The sequence below is a fragment of the Chrysochloris asiatica genome, unplaced genomic scaffold (assembly GCF_000296735.1).
Source record: "Chrysochloris asiatica unplaced genomic scaffold, ChrAsi1.0 scaffold00004, whole genome shotgun sequence".
Taxonomy (NCBI): Eukaryota; Metazoa; Chordata; class Mammalia; order Afrosoricida; family Chrysochloridae; genus Chrysochloris; species Chrysochloris asiatica.
The window spans coordinates 21,187,547-21,213,720 of NW_006408522.1; the positions used below are offsets into that span (position 1 = coordinate 21,187,547).

Below are 26,174 nucleotides of genomic sequence, written 5' to 3' on the forward strand. Positions count from 1 at the left end.
GGATTGGTTGGGTAGCTGGTTGGTTAGATAACTGATTGGTTGAGTAGCTGTTGAGTTAGTAACATGATTTGTTGGATCCCTAGTGTGGTAGTGAGCTGATTGACTCTGTTTCTGGAGACTATGTAAAGCCAGAGAACTGGTCCTAGAAAGGCCCTTGTTGTTGTTGTTGTTGAGTGCCATCGAGTCAGTTCCAACTTATAGAGACCATTTATAGGGTTTTCTAGACTATAAATCTTTGTGGACCAGAAAACCTCATCTTTCTCCCTCAGTGTGGTTGGTGGTCTCAAACCACTGAGCACCTGGTTTGAAGTTCAATGCTTATCCTACTGAGCCCTGTTGTTTTGTTGTTAAGTGCTGTGGAATCTTTGACTCATAGTGACCCAGTATAAGGTTTCCAAGGAGTAGCTGGTGAGTTTGAACCTTGTGGTTCACACCAACCTTGTGGTCGAGTACTTATCCTATAGCAACCATAGCAGGACTCCAGAAGGGAGTCATGCAAAAATGTATTTACACAAATTCTGCCTTTTTCTTGTAGAAAAGATGTCAGAAATCACAAAACAACTTCTTGAAAGCTATGACATAGAAGATGTAAGAAGCAGGTAATCAATTCTCTTTTTTGCTTTATTAATCATTATATACTTTTAAGCATTTAAAAGCATGTAAAACATGAGGAAGGTTACTTTCTTACTTTCTTGGCTTTCCAGGCTCTCTGTGGAAGATTTGGAACATTTAAATGAAGATGGAGAACTTTGGTTTGCTTATGAAGGACTAAAGAAAGCAACACGGTTAGAAATTTCCCTCAGCATTCTTTTTTATTTTTAAAATATCTCTTGACTCAGGAAGTCATAGAAAGACTGTAAGAAAGTCAAAAGTTTATCTTTCATGGTACAGAGAGTAAATTTCTTACAATAGAATGATCTAATCACTACTAAAACTACTTCTCTCAGACTTAAGTAATTAAATAATGAATGGCAATCATTCAATGGACTAACCTGCCTAGTAATAGTCAAAGCCTGGAGAGTGAAACATGATGATGCTCAGTAAGTTGTCCAATGTTACTACGGTGGTGGTTATGTGCTGTAGAGTCAGTTCTGACCCATGGCCACCTAGCATAGTGTTTCTGAGGCTGTAAGTCTTTATGGGAGCAGAAAGCCTCAGCTTTCCCCCATGGAACAGGTGGTAATTTCGAACTGCTGACTTTGAGGTTAGCAGCCCGATATGTAACCGCTGCGCTACCGGAAATCTAAACCAAAAACAAACTCACCGTTGTCAAGTTGACTCTAACTCAGCAACCTTGGAGGACACAGTCGAGGTGTTCTATTGGGCTTCTGAGACTGCAGATCTTGATGGGATCAGACAGCCTCTTCCTTGGAGAAGCTGGTGGGATTGCACTTAGTAGACTAATGCTTAACCCACCATACTATGAGGTCTCCTTTGCTAGGTATATTTCAATTTAAGAGTTTGATGAATATTTTTAAATTAGTAAGAGAGGGAAAATGTGATTTTAATAAATGCTTCCTAAATGGCTAGAGGGTTTTATCATTGTACAATCCTAATTTCATAGCTAGAGTCCTGGTGTGGTGCTTTAGAATCAGCACTAGACTGCTAACCCCAAGGTCTGTGGTTCAAACCCACCAACTGCTCCTCGGAAGCCCCATATAGAGTCACTCACTGTGAGTCGAAACTGACTGGACGGCACTTAACAACAACAGTGCTGTAGCCAAAGCCCTGGTCACACAACAGTTAAGTGCTCGGCTGCAAACAAAAAGGTTGTCAGTTCAAACCCACCTATTAGCTTTGTGGAAGAAAGACCTAGTAATCCACTCCCATAAAGATTGCTGTTGTTAAGTGTCTCTGAGTTGGTTCCAAATCATGGCAACCCTGTGTAGGGTTGCTGAGGAGCAAGTGGTGTGGAACAGTTCCTACTCTGTAAAATTGCAGGTTGAAACTGACTCAGTGGCACCTAACAACAACAACAACAAATTCCATAGCCTGTGCCTGTGTATATAAGTCAACTTCATGGACTTAATGTATCTTTAGATTTTAGTAATCTACACACACACACAGCCATCATGACAGTAGAATGAAGACCTTCTACTCTAGTTTATTCCTTCCTCTAACAGTGTTTTGGAAAGTCATTTCCAGTCCCAGAAGGACTGCTATGAAAAAGAGATTGAAGCCTTGAACTTCAAAGTGGTGCATCTAAGTCAAGAAATCAACCACCTGCAAAAAGTATTTAGAGAAGAGAATGACATCAACGAAAGTATCCGTCACGAAGTTACCAGGCTGACGTCAGAAAACATGGTATGGTCTCAGCCATGAGCCCCTGGCAAGGCCCTATTTCTAGACACATTATTTGTTGGTAGAGCAAAATTCGGTCGTCTGGCAGTAAAATGATGGGTATGCATTACCAATTCACTGGGTCAGATGATAAAATTGTATAATTTCCCCAGACTTGAGAACACTTTGATTGAAAGTTTGTTTGTTTACCATAGAAGGTGCTCAGATTTTATGGTGTGTGTGTGAATAACCCCTTGGAAAGTGGGAGGGGGTGGAATAAAGGTAGAAGGTTGGCCCATGAGAGAGGAATGAATTGGGAAGGCCAGTGCCCCTGCTTATGCCCTGGAGCTTACCTTCTCAAGGACTTCTCTCCCCTGGTGCCCTCCTGTCCCACTAGTTTCATCCTGCCTTCTGACTTATTCCTACTGGCATGAAGAAATGCTATCAGAAGCTTCAAAACACTCCTTTCTTAATCCCACATCCCCTGAGCTGGCCAGGTTTCTTCAAAGGCCTTTTATCCATACCTCTGCTTTTCCCACTTACTGTCTGGCCATCCCATTCTGCCCTGTGCCCCATCCACTAACAATCTGTCTTGACAGGAGGAAACCACCAGGGTTCCGAGGCTTCATCTGACTCAGTCTCTGAGCAGCACTTGACAAAGTTCATCACTTACTGAGCACTCTGTCCTCTTGGCTTCCAGGATACCACACTCTCCTAGGTTTTCTTCCTGTCTTATTGGCTGTTCCTCCTCAACTGCTTTCCTGTCTCCTCCTCTGCACTGACCTGGAATTATCAGAACATCTCAGGACTGCATCATCAGATGAGCAGGCTTCATGTCTTAGTTTATTCCTTGGGTGAAACTTTGACTGAAGTATTTGCTATGAGATCCATTGCCCAATCAAAGAAATAGTCATTTGAACTTCAGAGGCATAGGTATATTTATAAACTTGACTAGCAGAAAAGCTTTCTAACCAACCTGGAGAGTAAATGATGGACATGTAAAGAGATATACAGATAGACAAGGACGAAGGGACAATGGACTGTGAGCAGCAGACTGGATGGCTCCAGACCTCCGCTAACAGAGCAGTCCACACTCAGAGACCAATGATGTCATGAGAAGATGATGTCTTGGGTCTAGACCAAAGAGACTGTGTGCCATTTCCTCCCAGTGCAGAGTGATGTCCATGCCCCTCCCTCAACTCAACAAAGGATTCCCATGTGCCCTCTCCCACAGTGCACTTCTTTTTCCCAGAAGTCTTTAGTGATGCCAGGGGTTGCACCTGGGAGGGAACTGCTTCCTCAGAGTATACTGGCATGCCCAGACACTATATCTGTTTTGGGATTAAAAAAAGAAAAAAGCACAAAGCCAGTCCAATCTAATGCTTTGATCAGGCTTCTGAACAACTGTGCTACACATGGTGTCCTGGTGTGGCACTGTGGGATAAAGCACTGGCCTGGAAGGTCAGTTTGAACCACAAGGTCGGTAGTTCAGACTCATCAGCCACTCCGTGGAAACCCTATACAGGGTTGTTAGGAGTTGAAAGCAACTCAATGGCACTTAATGGTAGCAACAACATACTACACATATGTTCCGTAGTTTGCTTCTACATTATCTCTGAATTTTTAAAGCTCAGAGATGAAAGTATCTTCTATTCTAATGTTTGTAATTCTACTCTAAAGATGATTCCAGACTTTAAACAGCAAATTTCAGAACTGGAGAAACAGAAACAAGATCTTGAAATCCACCTGAATGAACAAACTGAAAAAATGAGAGGTAATTGAAACTCTCATGGGCCTGCCTGTAGAGTGGTTTCCTGTCCCCAGGAAATGGTACCAGAAAGTCATCTTACCCAGGAGTCTCAAACAGATTCTCCCCTGGCCCGGGTGACATCAGAGTGAGAAATGGGGAGGGCAGCGGGAATAGTAAGATGTATGGGACTGGAGAGAATGGGCCCCAATTAAAGATGTCTCTCAACTTCTTTGGTTGTTTCCAAGTGGGGACATGGGTGCCACTGTTGCTAGATTTTCAGATTTTTAAACAAAAGCTATCAGTCCAAACTTTTATGTAAAATACCACAATTTTAGAATATCAGTTTAAAATTTTTTTAAATATTGCTCAGTCCAACCAAAACCACATTGCTAGGTACACAGTTTAAGACCTACCATAACTGAAAATGAGACCAAACCCGAACCAGGATGCAATCAAATGCAAAATATGACATTTCTTCTCATTATAGGAAAACTAGAGGAATTGTCTAATCCATTGAATAACACCCATGAAGGGACACGGAGAAAGTAAGTGTTAACATGAATGTGCTTCAAGTTCATGCTCATATTGTGTTTTTCTTAAATTGTGGACAATTCTAAGACGTGTTCTTAGGCCAAAAAAAGCAAGTTACTGATTAGTGTGTGTCTGAAGCTGGGTTTTCTAGAGAAGCAAAGCCAGTGAAACATACATATGTATATACTTACAGAGAGTAATTTATTATCAGGAAATGGCTTACAATTTCTGAGTCCAAGGTCCCTAGCAGAAGAAAGAACCTTTCCTGCATGTCCAATGCATTGGGAGCAGGCCACACCCCCAAGGAAGCAGCCCTTCAATTGATTGGCTGTTCACAGCTACTCATCATAGAGTTAACTATACCTGTATTAGGTTTTGTCACCATGGGAATAAGCCCATCTTAGCTGCTAAACCCTGGAGATCCTGGCCTAGTCAAGTTGACACAGAACCCTAACTATTACAATGTGCTTGATTCAAGTTGGGGGGAAAAAAAGAAATATGTTTACACATACATGCACAATTTGTCAATGGATGGACTGTCTGAGTGAATGAACAAGAAACAAAACATTGGTTGATTCCAGAGAGGGTAATTGTAGCTAAGACACAGGGGAAGGGAGGAGATTAACTTTTTATTGTTTATACTTTTGCACCTTTGGAATATTATGCCATCTCCATGAATTATCTATTCAAAATATGGATAGAGTAAAATTGTGTGGGAGAGAAGAGCTTTTTTGAGCAGATTATTTAGGGTCAAATCTGTGTTGCTAGAGTTCAATGCTAACTTCCTACCCTGCTCAAATGTACATCCTGCAGTAGCTCAAAAGAGAAAACAAATCTTTACAGCGAAGATCGTTTCCACCCCCTCCATACACAGAGTAGACAGGGATGCGCAACTTGAACATTGGCTAACCCAATAGGGGGCCTACAAATTCAAGAAGTGACTGGCTTACAAGCTTTCAAGAGGGAGCCTAGATCCAGAGGGCCTGGAGGAAGATAGAATCTCCACTGAGTAGTATCCAATCTGTCTGGTCAGGGTGATAAAAGGAGATGGGGATAGGTCTCTTGTGGTACAATAGTGAATAATTGTTATCAGGACTGATTGTGAGGGTTGGAATTGTAAAGGTAGACATTTTGTAGCAAGGAGAGGAGTGATTAACTTTGCAGTCTAGGAGCAGAGGTCCCTGGGACCATGACGGGAGAAGTGCCGAGAACAGGACCCTACCCAGAGAAGCAGTGATGCCTGAGATGGAGGCAGAGATGATGACATGGCGAGATGGAGACGCTGGGGGACCTGGAGAGGGAGAGGGGCTGTGTGCTGACTACTAGGGTGGGGGGCAGGCTTGCAGGGTATATACCCTTTTGTTGGTTGATGATGCATGGAGGGGATTGTAACCATGGCAATGAAATGATATACAATAGAAGGAATGTAAAACTAATGTTCTCCCATGTAAAGTATCACATAATTCACAAAATAAAACTTTTTTTTTTTTAATGTGCTTCCTGATCAGCAAAGGGGCTAGTGCCCTAGTGGAGCCCTGTGAGGAGAATATTTTGTTTGAGACACTTATATTTTCCACAAGAGTAAATGGATACTCTACATCTTTGAGAGTTTTTTTAATCATGTGACTTTTTCAATAGCCTTAAGACCAAATGAGGACCCAAAATAGTAGGACGGTAGTGAGATACCATTTTGTAACTCTTTTGATGAGCTCTCCATTTTTCTTCTCTCCAATCCCTAGATTTTTGGGTGTTTAGTTCCCAGACTGTTTATTATCATTTGATTGCCCAGGTGGTAAGGGTAAGGGTGTGCTTAGGGAGCAACGAAGGAGGTGTAGTGGGGTGAGGGTGGGAATCTCTTAGTTAGCGAGGCTGGAGCAGACCTTGGACAATTATATGTCCCAACCAAGCGTGGTTCTCTTCCTCCTACTTTAAGGACTCCCCTGTTCAGGGACTCTTTGTTTGACCCATAAATTAGCCAAAGTCTTATTCCATCTTTGAAAATGTCAGTGTTTGTCATGACAACAAGTGCCTTCTCCATGATGGGTCAAAGTGATAGAAAAAATTCCTTTAATCTTTTCTCAGAACGCAAGAAGTCCTGAATGAAATCCACACCAAAGAACAAGAGAAGCTCATCAGTAAGATTCAAGAAATGCAGGAGGTCAGCGAACATTTGAAGAAACAATTTGAAACTGAAAGTGAAGTCAAGAGTAGTTTCCTGCAGGAAGCATCCCGCCTCACTATGGAAAACAGAGTGAGGGTTTTTCTAACTTTCTGCAGAGCCCTCGGAATTCAGGAGGAAGCCAAACACTCTACACACTTTATGTTGTTGTTGTGATTAGTTGTCATCGAATCAGTTCCAACTCATGGTGACCCTACGTGTGCCCAGTAGAACTGTGCTTTGTAAGGTTTTTAAGTGTGTGACCTTTCAGTAGATCACCAGGTCCATCTTCCCAGGTACTTTTGGGTGGGTTTAAACCTCCAACCTAGCCATTTGCAACCCAGGGACTGCTATGCCCATCTTAGGAAATGTTTGTAGGCATCTAAGAACATTCCAGTCTTGAGCCGTACACAGCATTGGCAAGGTCACCTTACCAGGAAGGAAGTGCAAAACCCAGGTCCAACTTTCTGTACTATTTCTCTGCCTCCAGCTTCTAACATCCAAAGAGTTAATTGTCCACATTCAGAATTTTTAAGTTCTCTACAATGAGGAGTCCTGGCATGGTGTTTTGGGATAGGTGCTCAACCACACAGTTGGTTTGAGCCACAAGGTCAGCTGTTCACACTCACCAGCTGCTCCTCAGAAACCCTATACAGGGTTGCTATGAGTAGGAAGTGACTCGACAACACTTAACAACAACAAAATAATGAGCATTGCTTTATAGTAGAGAGAAAACACACATAACCAAAAAAAGCCAGTTGCCATCAATTTGATACAGTTCATGGCAACCCCATATGTGTCAGAGTAGAACTGTGTTCAGTAAGCTTTTCAATGGCTGATTCTTTGGAAGGAGATTGCCAGGACTTTCTTCTGAAAGACCTCTTAGTGAACTTGAACTTCTAACATTTCAGTTATCAGCCAAGCATGTTGATTCTTTGTACCACTAGGGACTCCAAGGGAAAAAAATGGGTCAAAGTAAATGTAGTATATCCATACAGTGGAATATTATTCGGCCATCAAAAGAAATGAAGTATAGATACATGCTAATATTTGGTTGAACCTTTCACTTCTTATGGTTCAAGAGCCTGACACAGAAGGGCACATGGTGTACTATTTTATTCCAATGAAATGTCCAGAATAGAAAAATCCACAGAGACAGAAGGTAGATGAGTGGTTGCCTAGGCCTAGGGGGAATAGAGAGTTCAGAGGACGGCAGCTGAAGGCTTCTTTTGGGGGCAGTGAAAATGGTCTAGAATTGATTGTGGGGATGTTGCACAGCTCTGTGACTGTCCTAAAAGCACTTTAAATGGATGTATACTATAATATACGAATCACATCTTAAAACAGCTGTTACCAAAAAACTGGATGTAAGATGCTGTTAAGCTAATGTCCTTGTTTCTGTTTATTTCTGTAGGATCTTGAAGAAGAGTTAGACATGAAGGATAGAGTGATTAAAAAGCTACAAGATCAAGTCAAGACTTTAACCAAAACAATTGAAAAAGGTAGGAGAAATGATATCCACGTTCTTACATTTTGAGTTTTCAGGTAAGATCAACATGCATCTAATTGTTGGTTTCCTGGCGTAGTCCATAAAGAATAAATGAAAACCCAAAGGAATGACTCTCAACAGGTGATGTCTGGGGACCAGTGATGAGTTAATGGAATGATCTTTTGAGGCAGGAACACAGCTTTCCTGAGAATACCAATAAATGCAAGGAACTTTTTTCCTCTGCCTTTCTTTGTTCCCCCTTTAAAAAATGAAACTGTGAAAGAGTTTAAAAGTTGATTGTGTAGAAATGCAACTGCTTTTCCAGTTACAAAGGATCAAAATCCCTATTTCTATTAGAATACATAGAGAACTAAGGATGCCAGATGATCCTAACCATCTGGTCTCTTAGAATTTCCTCATTGCACGAGTTTCTGTGAAAAGGACTCTCAAGCCTTTCTTTCTTTCCTTAGTTTCTGTGTCACTGACCTTTCCCTGGCTTTTGCTCTCTTTTAACATGCTTCACTTTTGCTCTTTATTTCTTCTTTTTCTTCCCAGCCTTTATCGCTAACGCTGCCTCTTCATGATCTGGTCCTTTCACCTCTATATTCACTTCTTTGAAGAGTCCCTTTGTTCTCATTCATTCAACTGTCACCTCAAATTTAAAAGATCCAGAACTGAACTGATGATCTTTTTCCTCCAATAATAAGCGATAGAAATCTGCTCTATGAGGTCAGGGATCTTATCTGGTCTTCCTGCCCCTCATTGTGTCTTCATTGTTGGAATGAATGGACTGTCATCTCTCCTTTAGAACTACCAAAGGCACAGTCCAATCCTGGTATCTTCTCCTGAGTCCCACTCCTCCTTTGCCTCTCTGTCATGATCTCCAACTCAACGTGTCTAAATCTGAACTCATTAGCTTCCCTTTCTATTGATACATAGAAAGTTACCCCAAAGCTTGGCAACTAAAACCAATAAACACTGAACAAACAGCACACAATTTCTGAGAGTCAGGAACCCAGGAACAGCTTAGCAGGGTGTTGTTAACTCAATCATCAGCCAGGGACACTGTCACGTGAAGGCTCGAGGATCACTTCCAGGCTCACTCACGTGGCTGCTGGCAGGAAGACAGTGTCTCACGAACACACTGGAGGCACTACGTTCCAGGGCCCCTGCTGGGAACATACCTAGATCCAAGGCATTACATTCAAGAATGTCCAAAATATGGTATGTCCGTCAGGTATTTCTGCTTCATTTAATTGGTAAGGTGTGCTTTACCAATCAGAAGTCGCTGTGACCATGAGCAGTGTTGCAAAGTTAAGGCAGTTGACATTCTACCTTTATCAGTTTCCAGAGGAACTGAGCTAGTAAGTTAACCACAGGGAAATTTTTCATGCAGTAGAAAGAACGTTTTGCTAACCCTTGACCCACACACGTTATTTTAGCAGCCACCAGAGCCAACTCATGTGTCTTGGCCCAACTGGAATGGCACCTCCTCCATGAAGCCTTTTCAATAGCTCCAGCCTAGCTGTCATGTTCCCATGACCCCTGTACTGGCTTTCAATCGCTGCTGTAACAAATGACCACAAACTCAGTGGCTAAAACAACTCAAATTTGTTATCTTGCAGTTTTAGATGTCAGAAGTCCCAAATGGCTTTCATTGGGTTAAAAATCAAGGTGTCTGAGGGCCACATTCCTTCAGGAAACTCTGGCAAGAATCCATTTTCTTGCCTTTTCCGGTATTCCTTGGCTTCCTTCTTCCATCCTCAAAGATCACAGCAAAGTATCTTCAGAATCTTTCTTCTTCCATCATCACATCTTCGCTGAGATCAAGGTGAATCTTTGAGGACTAGAAAACAAACTGTGCCCTCCCATCCACCACCAAAAACATCTACATCCTAATTTCTGTTCTTGTTGGTTGGTGCCGTTGACTGGGTTCAGACTCGGGGACACTATATACAACAGAATGAAGTCATGCCCAGTCCTGCCACATCTTCACAGGGATTACGTTTGAGTCCACTGTTGCTGCCCCTGTATTTTTTTTCACTCACGCTCTACTTTCCCAAGCGTGATCTCCTTTTCTAGGAACTGGTCCCTCCTGACAGCATGTCCATAGGACATGAGCCCACGTCTCACGTCCTCACTTCTAAGGAGCCTTCTGGTTTTACTTCTTCCAAGACAGAGCTTATTAAATGTTCATCTGACAGTCTGTGGTATATTCAGTATTCTTCACCAGTGCCGTGATTCAAATGCATGAATTCTTATCTTGTCTTCCTTATTCCTTATTCAGCTTCTGCATTCATATGAGGTGACTGAAAATACCATGGCTTGGGTCAAGTGCACCTTAGTTCTCAAACTGATATCTTTGCTCTTCAACACTTTAAAGAGGTCTTGTGCAGCAGATTCCTAATTCCTCAAACCTGTGAACATGTTACCTTATATGGCAAAAGGAATTTTTGCAGATGTGATTAAATGAAGCGTCTTGGATTTTCTAGGCAGGACAAGTATACATCACAAGGACCTGATAGCGTGAGTGTCAGAGGGACAGGGTGAGATGGGCTGAAGAAAGCAGAGGTCAGAGCAGTGTGGGCACCAGCCAAGCAGTGCAGGCAGCCTCCAGAAGTGGGAAGAGACAAGAAAATTCTATTTTACCCTAGAACCTCCAAAAGGAATGCAGCTCTGCTGACACTTTGATTTTAGCTCTGTAGGACCCATTTTGGACTTCCAACCTCCAGAGTTAGGTAGTGCATTTTTGTTCCTTTTCATTACTTTGTTTGTGATCATTTGTTACAGCAGCAATAAGAAACCAACACAGCCACCTTAGTCAGGTATTGTGTACACCAAATGTTTCATGACTCTTGCTTCTTTCACTGTAACATTCACATCCTGAGGATAGGACCAGCATCTTGAACATTTTTCATATGCCCACACTGCTGGAAGCATATCAGCTGTACATAAGGACTCCTCCAAGAGTAACTCAGTTTTACCCATATAGATAATACTCACAGGTAGGGATTGCCACTAAGAACAAATTCCTCAGGATATAATAAAGTTTTAGGAGTTCATGCCAGATTGGGTGGAAAGAGACTGCGAAATCTCATTAGAAAACCTGTAGTAGAAGCTCTGTGTGTGTGTGTGTGTTTAGCTGACCATTTGCTTCTGTCTACAGCCAATGATGTGCACTTATCTTCAGGACCCAAAGAGTACCTCGGAATGCTGGAATACAAGAGGGAAGATGAAGCCAAGCTCATTCAGAACCTCATTCTTGGTAGTAAAATCTGAAAATCTGGAGTTTTGCTTGTCTTTGAAAACCTGAACTTGGTCACTGTTAGGTCCTTGGAGAAGTGGCAGACCCTTCTCCTCTCTCTTCCTCCATTGCTCTTCCCTTAGTCTGAGTTTTCTCAGCCTCAGCACTATTTGGCCAGGTAATTCCTTCTGTGGGGGCTGTGCATTGTAGGACATCCCTGGCTTCTACGTACTAGATGCCAATAACAACTTCTAGTCATGACAACAGAAAAATGTCTTCAGGCATTGTCAAATATCCCCTTGGGAAAGGGTACAAAATTGCCCTCAGTTATATGCCACTACCTTACCTTTTCCAAAGTTAATCATAAAACACAGTTTCTCATCTCTGTTTCAAGAGAAGAGCCGTCATGGAAATAACTGCACCTTCCATGCGCCATTTTGTTTCTACTGAGAGATTTGTGTACAGACAACATGACAGGGGATACCAGACTTATCTCAGTCATAAGTATGCCCCTTTGTGCATGCTCAAGGATTGAAGGATTTAGAACTAATCTCACTAGACCCTCTTTACCATCAGCCATCATCATCTACATGGTCCCACAGAGGGAGGAAGAAAAGCTATCTCTTTACCAGTTGGTCCCAAGATCTCTAAACAGAAAGCTAGCTGATGGGTAGCCATACTTCCTCTTTTTCTAAGTGATCCCCTTCAGAACACATCAAGCACACTTCCTTTCTACCTTTGCTGGCACACAGCTCTGGGGTCTCTTCTTTGTCCCACTGTCTCAGCGCAGTCATGGGAATTCTTTGCTTGCTTCTTTCCCTCCATAGGGAAGAGCACTGGAGGAAGAGAGAGGAAGAGGAGGAGAAACTGTGGAATTGGCTGAAGTTCAGGTTCTCCTTCACTGTATCTCCTTGCTGTTCTCTTCTGTCCAAGACCAGCTAGGCCATCTCTACATCATGTACCTGTTCCCCTACTCGGTACAGGTTCATGTGACTGCTGAGATCGTAGCCAGCCCTCATCAAAGAGGCTCAGGTGGTGGGAGTGGGTCTGGAGTTCCTTTCCTACATCTGGGTTCTGAAATCCAGGGACACCATACCAGGGAAGAGGAACAAATTCTGACTCTTCTTAAACCTTTTGAAGAGTGGAACGTACTTTATAAATGAGAAGAGGAACAGGTGGTACCTGCATATTTTTTGCCTAGAAAGGAACAAGACATTTTCTTCAAAGAGAAAAGAGCTCCCTATATATTCAGCTGCTGCCTCAAATATGGAAAAAAAAATAAGCCCCCTGCCCTACCTTATTGCTAGAGGTTCCTTAGGAGAAGAGCTGACTTGTTACTTGTAACCCTTAATGACTCTCTTGACTCCAGACTTGAAGCCTCGTGGTGTGGTGGTAAACATGATCCCTGGGTTGCCAGCTCACATCCTGTTCATGTGCATACGCTATGCAGACTCCCTCAATGATGCCACTATGCTGACGTCCCTCATGAACAGCACCATTAACGGCATCAAGCATGTGGTGAAGGTAGGTACTGCCTTTGACATTGGCCCTTGGTGTCATATCTAAGACAAAGATCAGTGTCATATAAGGGCTCATGTGACAGCAAGAGAGAGTTCATCACTCATTTCCTTTCTAGCTTTGGCATAACCCTAAAACCATTATTAGTCTACTGAGTCGTTTCCTAGAAACTCAAGTGGTAAATGAGTAAATAACTATGTAATTTAGCATTGACAGTTCCTTTAAACAGCCCTAGGTCCTTGTTCATAGAATCAGTTTGGCAGCAGTGAATTGGATTTTTTAAAGGGCTTTGGGTTCTTTCTGACAGAACAGTTGCTCTGTATAAAGAGCTCTTTGGGAACACTTGGCTTAGCCTCGAATCTTGGGATAGCCAGTTCTGAGCGTGTGAGGAAAAAAAAGATTAGAGTTTTTTTTTGCTATTCTGGGTATGCAAAATCCATTAGCCAATACTAAGTGGAGGCAGTAGTAAATTCCACTGTTTTTCCCCTGGGGAAAAAAACATCTGGTTCACAAGTATATTAAAAAGTCCAAGTTGTCGGGTATCCTAACTCAGTAGGCCACATAGGAAACCCAAAATAACAAACCCACTGCCATCCAGTGGGCTCCAACTCATAGCAACCCTGTACAGGGTTTCCAAGGCTGTATATCTTTATAGGAGCAGAAAGCCTCATCTTTCTCCTGTGGAGCGGTTGGTGGGTTTGAACTGCCAACCTGGTGGTTAGCAGTAAAGCGCTTATCTCCTATAAACTACCTGTGCTTCTTAGTTCTCATGGTAAGGAAACAGTAAAATATCTAGTATCTTTCATTCCCCTGCAATAGAGAAGCAGTGTTTGAAGGGATGTATTGAGCTTTACGGTGGGAGGTAGGGCCTACATCACTTTTAACAAAATGTATGTTCTAGAAGAGTCATGAAAAATTACATTTTATTTCAAATATACTAAGAAGAGGAAGGAATCAAAACAGTGGACGTGTGAGAGGTCAGAATAGGGGTATTTCTTCCCCTGCCCACCCCCACCCCCATGAGCTCAGCAGAAAGGAGTTGTGTTAGCATCTATTTAGTTTCCAGGCTCTTTACACTCACTGTCTTCACAGAAGTCACAGGGGAGTGGTCGGGGGCGGGGGGGAGGGGAGTTCTTGGAAGGAGCTCCTATAAATTTCTGTTTCTGTCATTCATATTTCCATAAATTGGGTATTCTTAAGACAAGATAAACTTGGATAGTGTTTCAGGCCATAGACACCTAAGTATCTGCCTCATTTTGCTGCTCATCAGTGCACTTTTGGGAGATGTTTAGCTAAATATTTATAAACCAATAGATACCTGGAGACTGGGAGTCTAAGTGCCTTCTCTCACTGGCACTCGATCCTCCTTCTCCAGATCTCCCTCCCTCTGCCTCTGTGTCTCCAGAACCTGTCCCATCACTACCTCCAGCCTACAGACACATGGAAGCCACCTCCATCTCCTCTTTAGCCTTGGTTCCATTTTTCTCTGCACCCAATGACTGCCACGGTGCTTAAGCTAGTGGGCTCCGCTGATTCTCTTCTCACAACTTACAATCTGGCTTCTACACTACACTCTACTGAAAGGTTGCCAGTAATTTCGTCTTACTAAATCATAGGCTGTTGCCTTCATTTTCATTCTCCTTAAATTGACTGAAGCATTACCATCATCACTTTGAGACTCTCCTACTTAGTATTTCAAATCCCAAGATTTTCTTGGTTTTCCTCTTGCCTCTGATCACTGTTCCTCTGCCTACTTTGCTGATTCTTTCTCTTCTTGTCCCTTAAGAGGAGTGTTCGCCCCAACAGAATCCTTGATCTCAAATTCTTGTCTGCCCACCATCTCTCCTTCTACCTCTTTCATGAGGCTTTCTCAGCTGCCTTAGTGCCCTGTCATCTCTCTCTCCTCCCAAGTTTTTATAGCAGTCCATTTTGATCATCTGGGCATTTCTCACACTCATTTAACTGTGTCCTACATAAGGTACATCTGTCTTAACAGTCACAATGGGAACTTTGGAGGGAATGACCAAGGCTCAACATTTCACATATGTTCCTGCAATGTCTGCTTCAAGCTTCGTAACTTTTGAGATAACCTGGAAAGAAATATTTTGTAAACTGTAATCTACTATACAAACATCATAAAGTATTTCTACTAGGGTTCCAGTTCATACATGCATGCATTTATTCTAAACAAAATGTGCATAAACATGTCTCTGTGATAAGTGCATGGTTACAGACAAGTTATTTCAGCAGTAAACTTGTCTTAATCTTATGCCTTAGGCCAGGTTTTCTAGAGAAGCAGAACCAGTGAAACATATATATGTATATATAGAGAGAGAAGTTTATTACCTAGGAAATGGCTTAAAGTGGCAGAGTCCTAGATCCCCAGCATAAAAGAGAGAGAGACTTTCCTCCGTGTCCATTATATTGGGAGCAGGTCACACCCCCAAGGAAACATCCTTTCAATTGATTGGCTGCTCATAGCCTGTCATCATAGAGTTAACTATGCCCATATTAGGCCTATCATCATGGGACTAAGCTCATCCCAACTGCTAAACCTCTGGAAATCCTGGCCTAGCCAACCTGACACAGAACCTACACCTTGTTAGGGTGCCTTCAAAAGAAACATCCCATCAAAACAGTGGCTTTTAAAAGAATCAGCTCAGTCAGCTAAGTTCAAGGCAAGGAGGTCAGCTTAGGAAGTACAGTGAATGTTTTGTGAAATTCCACAGGGGTAATCTTGATAAAGGAAAGGACACAGGATGATCAAGGGCCTTCTTAGGAAGCAGTTTTAAGAAAGACTGAATACTGTATTGGTTGGAAAAATTGCCAGAAAAGTTTCAGTGAGGAAATTTTTTCCCATCACAACAATGTATCTGCTCATTCTTGAAGGGTAGCAAGGACTGTCCTATAGAATTTCTTTGGGAAATCTTACCTTATTCACCTTACAGCCTTAATCTTGCCCCTTCAGACTTCTTTTTATTCCCCAAACTCAAAGAACGTTGAAAAGTAACATGATTTGAGTCTTTGAGGATTCCAAAGCTGCCATTTTGATGTGGTGTAAATTGGAGAGCTCAGAATTCTCTGAGTAAAGGCTATAGAGATGGAAACACTGTCTCCACAGGTGTATAGACCTACATGGAGGGGATGCTGAGAAATACAGCTTGACATTTTGATATTTTTGTTTAATAAAGGTGTCTATGATTTTGTATCAATACTTTTTGACTTATTCTCATCTAAGCGTGTATCCTTTTAGTATAAATGTGATAAAGACTTTATGCAATAAAAGAAAAATTAATTTTCATCAGAAGCTACCAGTTAACCAGACAGGTAAGATGTATCTATTCTAGGGATCCGAGGAAACATTATCACCAAACCCAACTTTATGCTTTGGTTTGTTTGTTTTTTTAAGGAACATTTAGAAGACTTTGAGATGCTGTCCTTTTGGCTCTCCAATACTTGTCATTTTCTCAATTGTCTGAAGCAATACAGTGGGGAAGAGGTAGGCACAATTGTCTCCTTTGTGTTTTGTGCTGACTGCTGGTGTATTACCTCCTCTCGAGCAAGTGCTCACTGTAGGGGTTAGGACTCAGAACACTCAACTTCAGGGACAGCCTCTTCTCCAAATGGCTTTCTGGCTTTCTTCTCACTCAGGAGGCCAACTTCACATCACCTGGTGGCTTCTGGGTATGCACCACAGGCAAGAGGCTTGTAGAAAGAGTCTTAGACCTTATACATGTCACTGAGTGTTTCCTGAACTTTTAAGTCAAGGAAGTAGATATGATGATTGTTAAATTTAACTTCTGCCTATAAAATTTTGACTCTAAAATATAGCCTTCGGTCCAGCATACCTGCTTTTTAAGAACTGCTGTCTCTTCTCTACAGTATTGCTTGGTCCCTCTAGATCTTAAAGTTTTGTCTTTTGTCATTCCAGCCGCTTCCAATAGGGGAACATCACAAAGGAGTTCCCTACTACGAATCAGGCTGTGAACCTTAAGGTCAGCAGTTCGAAACTACCAGCTGTTCCACGGGAGAAAGATAAGGCATTCTGCTCCCATAAAGATTTGCAGCCTCGGAAACCCTGTACAGGGTCGCTATGAGTCGGAATCGACTCCACGGCACATAACAACAACAACAACAACTGTCAATTACTTTGTTGTTAAGTACCCTCTAGTCTATTTGACTCATGAGCTACAATAACAAAACAGCTTTTAGGATTTTCACTGCTGCCCTACAAATAGTTTTCCCATTTTATAATCACCAGCCATATATGAATTTTCTAGTATCTCATATCTGTAGCAACGCTTGGGATTTACAGACATTTTAATATTTACCAATCTTACATATGTAAAATGATACCTTGTTGAATTATTTTGTATTTACTTGATCACTAGTGGGATCAGACATCATTTCATAGGCTTATTGATCATTTGGCTTTTCTTTTAAATAATCTCATTACAATTTCTCCGTTTTTCTGTAGGGCTAGTTTTTTTTTATTGACCGTTGTTGTTGTTGTTGTTATGTGCCGTGGAATCGGTTCCGACTCATAGCGACTCTGCACAGGGTTTCCAAGGCTGTAAATCTTTACGGGAGCAGAAAGCCTTATCTTTCTCCCACGGAACAGCTGGTAGTTTCGAACTGCTGACCTTGCAGTTCACAGCCCGATTTGTAACCATTACACTACCAGAGCTCCTTTTATTGATCTTTGGCAATCTCAATATGTTATGGGTAGAATGTGGCTATCTTCTTTTTTTCCATACAGAGTTCTTTGTCACGTATGGTTTTTTAATTTTGATGTACTTACGCATATCAATTTTGTCTTTTAATAATTTGTGTCTTATAGAAGAAATTCTTCCCTACTCTGAGACCATGGTGATTTTATCTTTTAAACTTTTAGAGTTCAAATTCAGAATTGACAGCTCTATTTTTAATGTATCTAAAATTGTTATAATTATCTTAAATTGATATATTTGACCTCACTTTTTTCTCCGTTTGAATAGTCAATTGTCTCAATGGAGAGAATGTAAAATAAAATATAAAAGTCTTGGTGTAGCACTGTGGGATAAAGCACTGGCCTACAAGATCGGTTTGAACTGTAAGATTGGCGGTTCAACCATGTGGTTCAAAAAAAGTCTCCTGATTCTTTTTCACCTATGCTTCTTACCAGAATGTAGTATTCTTGTTGCATGTTTTCTTTCTCTTTTAGGTCTCTGAACATGTTAAGTATATTTAATTTGAAATATTTCAGATCTGCATCTTATAAGTATGAGGTTATAAACTTCTTTTATTTATCTACTGACAGCTTACAGGAGTTCGTTTCCTTGGATGTCCTGGGATTTTTGTCCTCTAAGCTTCTGTGGAAGTTGTTTCCCACTGTGGTCTATAGGCTCTCGGGGCATGTATTTTTAGGGGTGGGGAGGGAGGGAGGGTGGTGACATCCAGATAGTGAGGTTGAATGGAGCTCGTGTAAAAAGAAATCATTGCAACTTTTTCTCCTTATAGGAAATGTATGCTACCTCAGACATCAAGAACTCATGTGAAACAAATCAATCAAACACTTCAAGTTTTACGTAGTGCAAGAGTTACAGCAGTTATAATATCATTACATCAATAGTATTTTACTTTGCTGTATGTCCATATTATTGTAACATTTATATCCTCAAAATTACTTTCAGGAATTCATGAAGCATAACAGTCCACATCAGAATAAGAACTGCTTGAGCAATTTTGACCTTTCAGAATATAGACAAATTCTTAGTGATGTGGCTATACGAATATATCACCAGTTCATTATCGTAATGGAAAATAACATTCAACCAATAATAGGTAAGAAAGTAATTGATGAGTGAAAGATATTTATAGAAACACTGAGACAATATTGTGTGTGTGGAATGTGTGATGACAATTAACATAATTTTTAAATAGAGGACATTTAATTATGTACATGTCCACCTTTTACTTCTTTGATTACTTAAAATTATTCCATAAATAGTAGTACACTGTACGTAGTTTTCTTTCTGCGAGTGTAATTCATCCTGAAGGACAAGATTTGGGAGAATTGCTCCTTCCTACGTGACTGTTCTTAGAGCTTAGTCAAGTATTTTTAAAACCTCAGTATTCTGCTCAGATTTTTTATCCTACTCGGTTATGTAATACTTTTCTTCACTTTCCTCAGTTTTCTGAAATTTAAATACCTGTAGTTTTAGATGATTCCAGACCATAAACTATCCTGTTAATATGCTGTCTGTCTTATGTAGCTTAAATTTTATTAGATTTAGTGTCTAATTTGTAAATGATCCAGAATAAATGCTAAAAGCAAAGTTATTTTTAAAAATTATAAAAAAGTAGTACAGCGTAGGCAGCAAAATTACATTTCTTTTTTAAATTTTTGAGCTGGTAAAGATAATTCTATTGAAGTGCTATGCTCAAGGTGGATGTTTTTTGTTTTGTAACATGGATCCATTTATTAAGCAACATGTGCAAAACAAAAACTCTAGTTGCTACACAGAGAAAAAGGAACAGTGAAAACCAAAATTACACTTTATTTATTGAACAAATAAAACAAATCTGCAATATTGTATTTTCATGTAAACCCTCCTGGTTAACCCAATCATTATATTAATAATAGGTAAATCACTTGGACCATAAACATCAAATGTTTACTTTTAAGGAAAAATAATACAATTTGTTCTCAGAAAATGTGAAGTTATAAAAGGCACTTCAGGACATAAATATGTTCTAGTTTCTCCCTTAAATTCTATAAAGAGGCATGAAGTAACACTGTAAAGTTAAATTGCATTTTAAAATAAGCAGCACTGGATATATGCTGCATAAACATATATACGATGCATTTGAATTGTGGTGTTCTGAAAGAATATTGAAAGTGCCATGGACTGCCAAAAGAGCAAATAAATCTGTGTTGGAAGAAGTACAGCCAGAATGGCAAGACTTCGTCTCTCGTACTTCAAACATGTTATCAGAAGGGACCAGTTTCTGGAGAAGGACATCATGCTTGGTAAGTGAAGGATGGTCAGTGAAAAAGAGGAAGATACCCAACGAGATGGATTGACACAGTGGCTGCAGCAATGGGCTCAAGCGTTAACAATTGTGAGGTTGGCACAGGACCAGGCAGTGTTTTGTTCATTTTTGCATAAGGTCACAATGAGTTGGAACTTTTTTGGCCACACAAACATATCTGTTTTCTTTATCCTGTAAATAAAAATATTTAATTACTGCGCTGAAAACTTAACAAATATTTAAAAATATTTAGAAAAAGCACTTGGAAGAAACAGTATACATTTCTGCTCTCTTCTTTGAGCAAGTCTCTAAGACATGCTCTAAGTTTCACTGCTATACACAGTCATCCATATCCTCTCCCATGCTCCTGAATCCTTGATTCTGTAACCTTCGTCTTCACAACCACATCCACTGACTCTTGCAGAAAATGCCCTCTCTGTTGAAATAGGCCCATGAAAGTCGTGGGAAGCATTCTCTAGATGTAAAAGGAGATTTTTCATTTTCTCTGCAGTGCCAGGCATGCTGGAGTATGAGAGTCTGCAGGGCATTTCGGGTCTGAAGCCTACAGGCTTCCGGAAGCGGTCCTCCAGCATAGATGACACAGATGCCTATACAATGACCTCTGTCCTGCAGCAGTTAAGCTACTTCTACAGCACCATGTGCCAGAACGGCCTGGACCCCGAGCTTGTGAGGCAGGCTGTGAAGCAGCTCTTCTTCTTGATTGGGGCAGTGACCCTGAACAGCCTCTTACTACGCAAGGACATGTGCTCTTGCAGAAAAGGGATGCAAATAAGGTAAGACTTGGCCAAAAAGAATATCCTTACACTCTGAGGTCATGCACTCCTGACCCTCCCCTCCTTCAGCATCAGATTCTCACATGGGCTGTACTAGAGCTATGTACAAGCTGACTCTTATTGAAAATGTTGGCCATCTAATGCCCAACCACTGCTCTCATAACTATACCATGCTAACTTGAACCTTTAGCCTAGTAACTGAGAACTTGTTGTTAACTGCCTTCGAGTTGTTTCCAACTCATAGCGACCCTGTGTAGAGTGTCTAAGGAGCAGTTGGTGGGTTTGAATCACCAACCTTACGGTTCTCAGTCCAGTGCTGAGCCATACCATAGCTGAGGACTAGTTGTTGTTGTGAAGTGCCATCGAGTCAGTTCCGACCCATAGCAACTCTGTATAGGGTTTCCAAGGAGCAGCTGGTGAGCTTGAACTGCCGACCTTGCAGTTCAAATGGCTTTGCAGTCTGGCGCATTAACCCACAGCGCCACAACAGGACTCCCTAGTAGCTGTATATTTAAAATTCTCTGGTAGCGTAGTGGTTACGAATCAGGCTGCGAACTGCAAGGTCAGCAGTTCGAAACTACCAGCTGTTCCATGGGAGAAAGAGGAGGCTTTCTGTTCCTGTAAAGATTTACACCCTCAGAATGAGTCAGAACCGACTCCACAGCACATAACAACAGCAATGGTTACTATACAGTCATCTGGCATTTACTGCCTGTCTTCTTTGCAAATAGTACTTCCTGGTGGAGAACAAAGGAAATGAAAAGGTGATATGAGGTGCTCAAAATAGTGACATAAGAATTCAAGGCAGAAACAAGAGGTGCAGGAAAGACTTAAGAATAAAAGTTGAGAAGCCAGAGAGCTGTGCATTGAGTGATAAAGAAAAGGGAGAAGAACATTCCAGGCAGCAGAAATGAAGCAGGCAACTTCTAGTGGCGGCGCTGAGTTTGAACACCTCCTCCAGCAACAGTGACTAGCTCTGTCTGCATTATTATTCTAGAAATGTTGTCTTGAATGGAACTTTACTGTCCACACAGTTAACGTTTTTAAAGCAAATTTCACTAGTTGTTACAGCAAATTTATCAAAGTTGTCCTGTCATCTTTGATAAAAGTGAGTTCTCTAGTTCACTTACTGTAGTTTTTACTTCTAAAATGTCCAGTCAGTTCCTTTTTATATATCTTCTATTTCTTTTTTGAGACTTTCTGTCTTTCCATTAATTTTGAGAGAGTTTGTCCTTACTTTCTGGAGCACTTTTAGCGTAAGCCCAAACCCATTGCCAGCAAGTTGATCCCAACGCATAGCCATCCTATAGGACAGGGTAGAACTGCTCCTTAGTAGAACGGAGACTGAATCTTTACAGGAGCAACCAGCCTGATCCTTCTCCCAAGGAGCAGCTGGTGGATTTGAACTGCTGACCTTGAGATTAGCAGCTCAGTGCTTAAACCACAGCAACATCTGGGCTTAGGGTCTCATTTTGATGATGGCTATTCTAAGTCTTTCTCAGATATTTCCAACATCTTTGTTATCTCAATGTTGGCCTCTGTGGACTCTTTTTTTAATGTGAATTGAGATTTTCCATGTTCCTCATCTGCCAAGTAATCTGGAATTATATCCTGAACATTTTGAATATCATGAGACTCTGGGTCTTTAAATCCCATAGACGTCAGTAATTTTGGTTTATCTGGCTGTCAGCCGACTGAAGTTCAGTCTGCAAGTTCTGACCACAACAAAAGTAAGTTGTACTTCCCATGGAAGTTCTGTTTGCAAAGGCTTTTGTACTGCTATTTGGTTGGTCCATGTTTGGTTGGCCCCACACTGTGGCCTGGTAGGGACCTGGGTGGTAGTCTAGCCCATAACTCTACCTTCAAGTCTGTTTAGGGTCAGATCCATGCATGTGGAGCTCAGGAGTTCATAAATAATGTTAAGAAGTAACTGTCCCGAGATCTGCCCTCTCTGCGGTCTCTGGGGATCACCTTTTGATTCTCCAGCCTGAATATGAGGCTTTATTGACCTCCCTCTGGTTCACTTCCTTCCATGTCCCCATCTGGGCCAAGCATTCAGAGGACATAGAGAGAAATAAAGAAGCACCCCACCTTCTTGAGATCACGTGTCCTTCAGTTGGAGAGGAAGGTTCCCTCTTTTTGAGGGGACTCTGTATTGAACATTTTGAGGAGCTGCAATACTGGTTTCCAAAGTGGTGGCACCATTTTCGTTCCACCTGCCCAAGCACACACAAGGGATCGGTGACATCTGAGCACTAGAGCCCAGACTTCTTTCTTTATATACCTGTGATCATTAGTGACACAAAAATGGAAACCCCAGTCAACTGAAAGAAAGGCTTCTACCAACTGAAAAATGTCTGCCAATCCAGGAAAAATAAATCAAACACTTTTTAACACAGATCTAAGTTTTCTCCTCAAATATCATTCGGGTGGTTTTTACTTTAATGCAATTCTAAAACTTCATTTTGTAAATTAATGCAATCATTGTTCTTTCCTCATATTTTCCTCAAAGTCTATAACTGTTCCAGTACATTACCCTAGACCATGATCCTGAGAGCTATGAATCACAAGCACTGATCACCTGGTCCAACGCCTCATATTACAAATGAAGAAAGTGGGTCCCATTGGCAGACTGGTTCTAAGGCCCTCAGTGAGCTACAGTGCCCTCTCAGGGGACACACTGGGGTGCTCAGCACCCTGCCATAAAGCGTTCTATCCTCTGCTCCTTTGGCTCTCACTCCAGGTGCAACATCAGCTTCTTAGAAGAATGGCTTAAAGATAAGAATTTGCAGAACAGCTTAGCCAAGGAAACTTTGGAACCTCTCTCGCAAGCAGCCTGGTTGCTTCAGGTCAAGAAAGCCACGGACAGTGATGCCAAGGAGATCTACGAACGCTGTACCTCACTGTCTGCTGTGCAGGTGACCAGGCACTTAGTTCTCCCTGGATCTTCCCCGACAGAGCATCACCTTACCTGGCTTAGTCAGCTGTGGGTTGCATTTGTAAAGAACACTTGGGGGTCATGCTTATCTCCTATGGCCTGCCCTTTTATCTACTTATAAGCATCTTATTTCTATATGTTTATATAGAGAAGTTTTTATATATTTTCATATGTAAAATTTTCATATCTTTACTTTATAAGCATTTATTAAGTACCTACTCTGGGCCTCAAAACCACAAAAATGTATATGACATATTTCCTGCCCACTAAGCTCAGATGTGTATGTGTGTAGGGTGGTGGGAGATCAGGAGGAGATGGGAATTGGCAGTTCTCTAACTGCCATCTAATTATGTGATTTGCCCTCTGTCTCTTCTCATCTGGTCTTCTCCTATCGTGAAACTAGATAATACATGATTCCTTAAGCCATACTGCAGTGTAATAAAAGAACTCTCTGTGGTTCCCAGTGGCTCCCAAACCACCAGAACCATTGTTTCATGGACAGAGTTCTTCTTTTCTCAAGGCCTAACATCTTGCTCTGTAACTTTGCAGATCATAAAGATCCTTAATTCATACACCCCTATAGACGACTTCGAGAAAAGAGTGACTGCATCCTTTGTTCGCAAAGTACAGGTGAGATCCTCAGGGCGGGCCTTTTCTTCTAACTCCTCCTAGGTGTGGGCTAAGAAATGATAGCTTATTTAACATTGTAGAATTTCAGGATCAAAGTACATGTTCCAGACAAGCAAATGAAAGACTCAGGAGGCAGCAGGAATCTTTCCCATCTGATTTCATGCCCCCCATCCCGTTTTCAGAGTCCATTGTAGTCCTTGTGGAATGGCAATGAAAACATCAGACTCATGACTTGCACACTATGTTCCTCAACATATCTTGTTTCTTGCGGGTCTTCAAATACTCTTCAAGTGGGCAGAGGCTGAATGGAAACAAAAGATCCATTTTTTTTCTTATCTTAAACCCATAAGTTTCTTCCCCGATGAACTAGGACAACAGTTGTCAAAGTTTGGTTCAAGGATTCCTGGGGGTCCTTGAGACCCTCTCCAGGATCTTCAAAGTCTTTCTTTTTCCAAATGTATAACTGTGGGGGGTGGGGCTGGAATTTCTCCATAGACTTCTACCAAAATAATCTACCAAAACAGACTGAGTGCAGACGCAGGTACGAGACTCCACCAGTCTTATATTCATCCAGGCATTACAGAGATTTTCAAAGCTAAAACAACATCACTCTTCTCGCTGATTTTTGTTTTGTTTTGTTGTTTTTGGAGAATAGTTGTTTTTCATTTAAAGTATTGTATCTTAACACGTATTGGATTTTTATTTTAATGAATCAAAAAATTAGTATCTTAAATTATTCAATTAGTCACAGTAAATATCAGTAGTTACACTTATAAAGACAAAAGCTATTTGGGGTCGACAATAATATTTAAGAATACAAAATTCTACTCTGTCACATGGAGTTGCTGGGAGTCTGAATGGACTCAATAATACCCAAAAGTTGCAATGGGGTCCTGAGGCCCAAAAGTTTACAAAGTACTGAACTAAGGAAGAGATTGTTGTAAAGTGCCATCGAGTTGGTTCTGACTCATAATGACCCTGTATTAGGTTTCCAAGAAGGGACTGGTGGGTTTGAACCTCCAACCTTGTGATTAGCCGTCTAGTGCTTATCCTACAGTGCCACACTATAGCCCTGATTAGTTCAATGAAAATTTAACATTTACTCATACTTGGACTTAGACTTATGCCATGCAAATAGATACAAGTAGAAGATAGACGTACAGTCAGTCCATCTTGTGGGAACATAATTTTCAAAGTGAAACAGACAAGTAAATCTTGATCAGAGCTGATCTGAGAAGCCCTGGATAGATCACTTCACCCTGGAACTGTGCTGTTCAAAAAGCCCTTTTGTGGGTCATCTCCCAGGATTTTGAAAATTTTCCCTGGCGATAGGGTGGTTGTGTTTTCCTTATACTTAACTCCCAGACTTAGTAGTAAAGCAGAGTACACTGGTTTTCCTTATTCATTTTTCTCGGGTTCTAATTTCAGGCTCTCCTAAATAGCCGGGAGGAATCATCACAGCTGCTGTTGGATACCAAATATCTCTTTCAAGTCACATTTCCTTTCACCCCCTCCCCACATGCTCTGGAAATGATCCAGATCCCCAGCAGTTTCAAGCTGGGCTTTCTCAATAGATTGTAGCAAGAGAAAGGAACGTCTGTTACTCTCACAAAAGCAAAAAAAAAAAAAAAAAACAAAGGTCAGACATGAGGGGCATGATTTCATTAATTAGAACTGGGGATGCTTTGGAATATGATTTAAGGAAGAAAATAGAATTTTCCCAAATGCACCTATTATTTCTTGCTGGCAACGCCTTCTCCTCATTCACGGTGGTGATGGTGGTGGTGTTGCTGCTGCTGCTGCTACAATTTACAAGAATTAACAAACA

At 41.3% G+C, this 26,174-nt stretch overlaps 1 protein-coding gene across 1 annotated transcript in view; it reads left to right on the top strand.

Moving 5' to 3' along the window:
- The window catches only part of MYO5C (myosin VC), a 75,604-nt gene extending 49,677 nt beyond the window's left edge, over positions 1-25,927 (top strand). Inside the window, exons 26-40 of the mRNA XM_006831637.1 lie at positions 536-599; positions 705-785; positions 2,124-2,304; positions 3,961-4,054; positions 4,518-4,575; positions 6,644-6,812; positions 8,134-8,221; positions 11,375-11,473; positions 12,822-12,976; positions 16,380-16,469; positions 18,643-18,793; positions 20,496-20,778; positions 23,522-23,696; positions 24,266-24,346; positions 25,775-25,927. Of these exons, the coding sequence (XP_006831700.1) occupies positions 536-599; positions 705-785; positions 2,124-2,304; positions 3,961-4,054; positions 4,518-4,575; positions 6,644-6,812; positions 8,134-8,221; positions 11,375-11,473; positions 12,822-12,976; positions 16,380-16,469; positions 18,643-18,793; positions 20,496-20,778; positions 23,522-23,696; positions 24,266-24,346; positions 25,775-25,927 (1,922 nt within the window). The remainder of the gene's footprint in view (positions 1-535; positions 600-704; positions 786-2,123; positions 2,305-3,960; positions 4,055-4,517; positions 4,576-6,643; positions 6,813-8,133; positions 8,222-11,374; positions 11,474-12,821; positions 12,977-16,379; positions 16,470-18,642; positions 18,794-20,495; positions 20,779-23,521; positions 23,697-24,265; positions 24,347-25,774) is intronic.
- Positions 25,928-26,174: the final 247 nt, after the last annotated feature.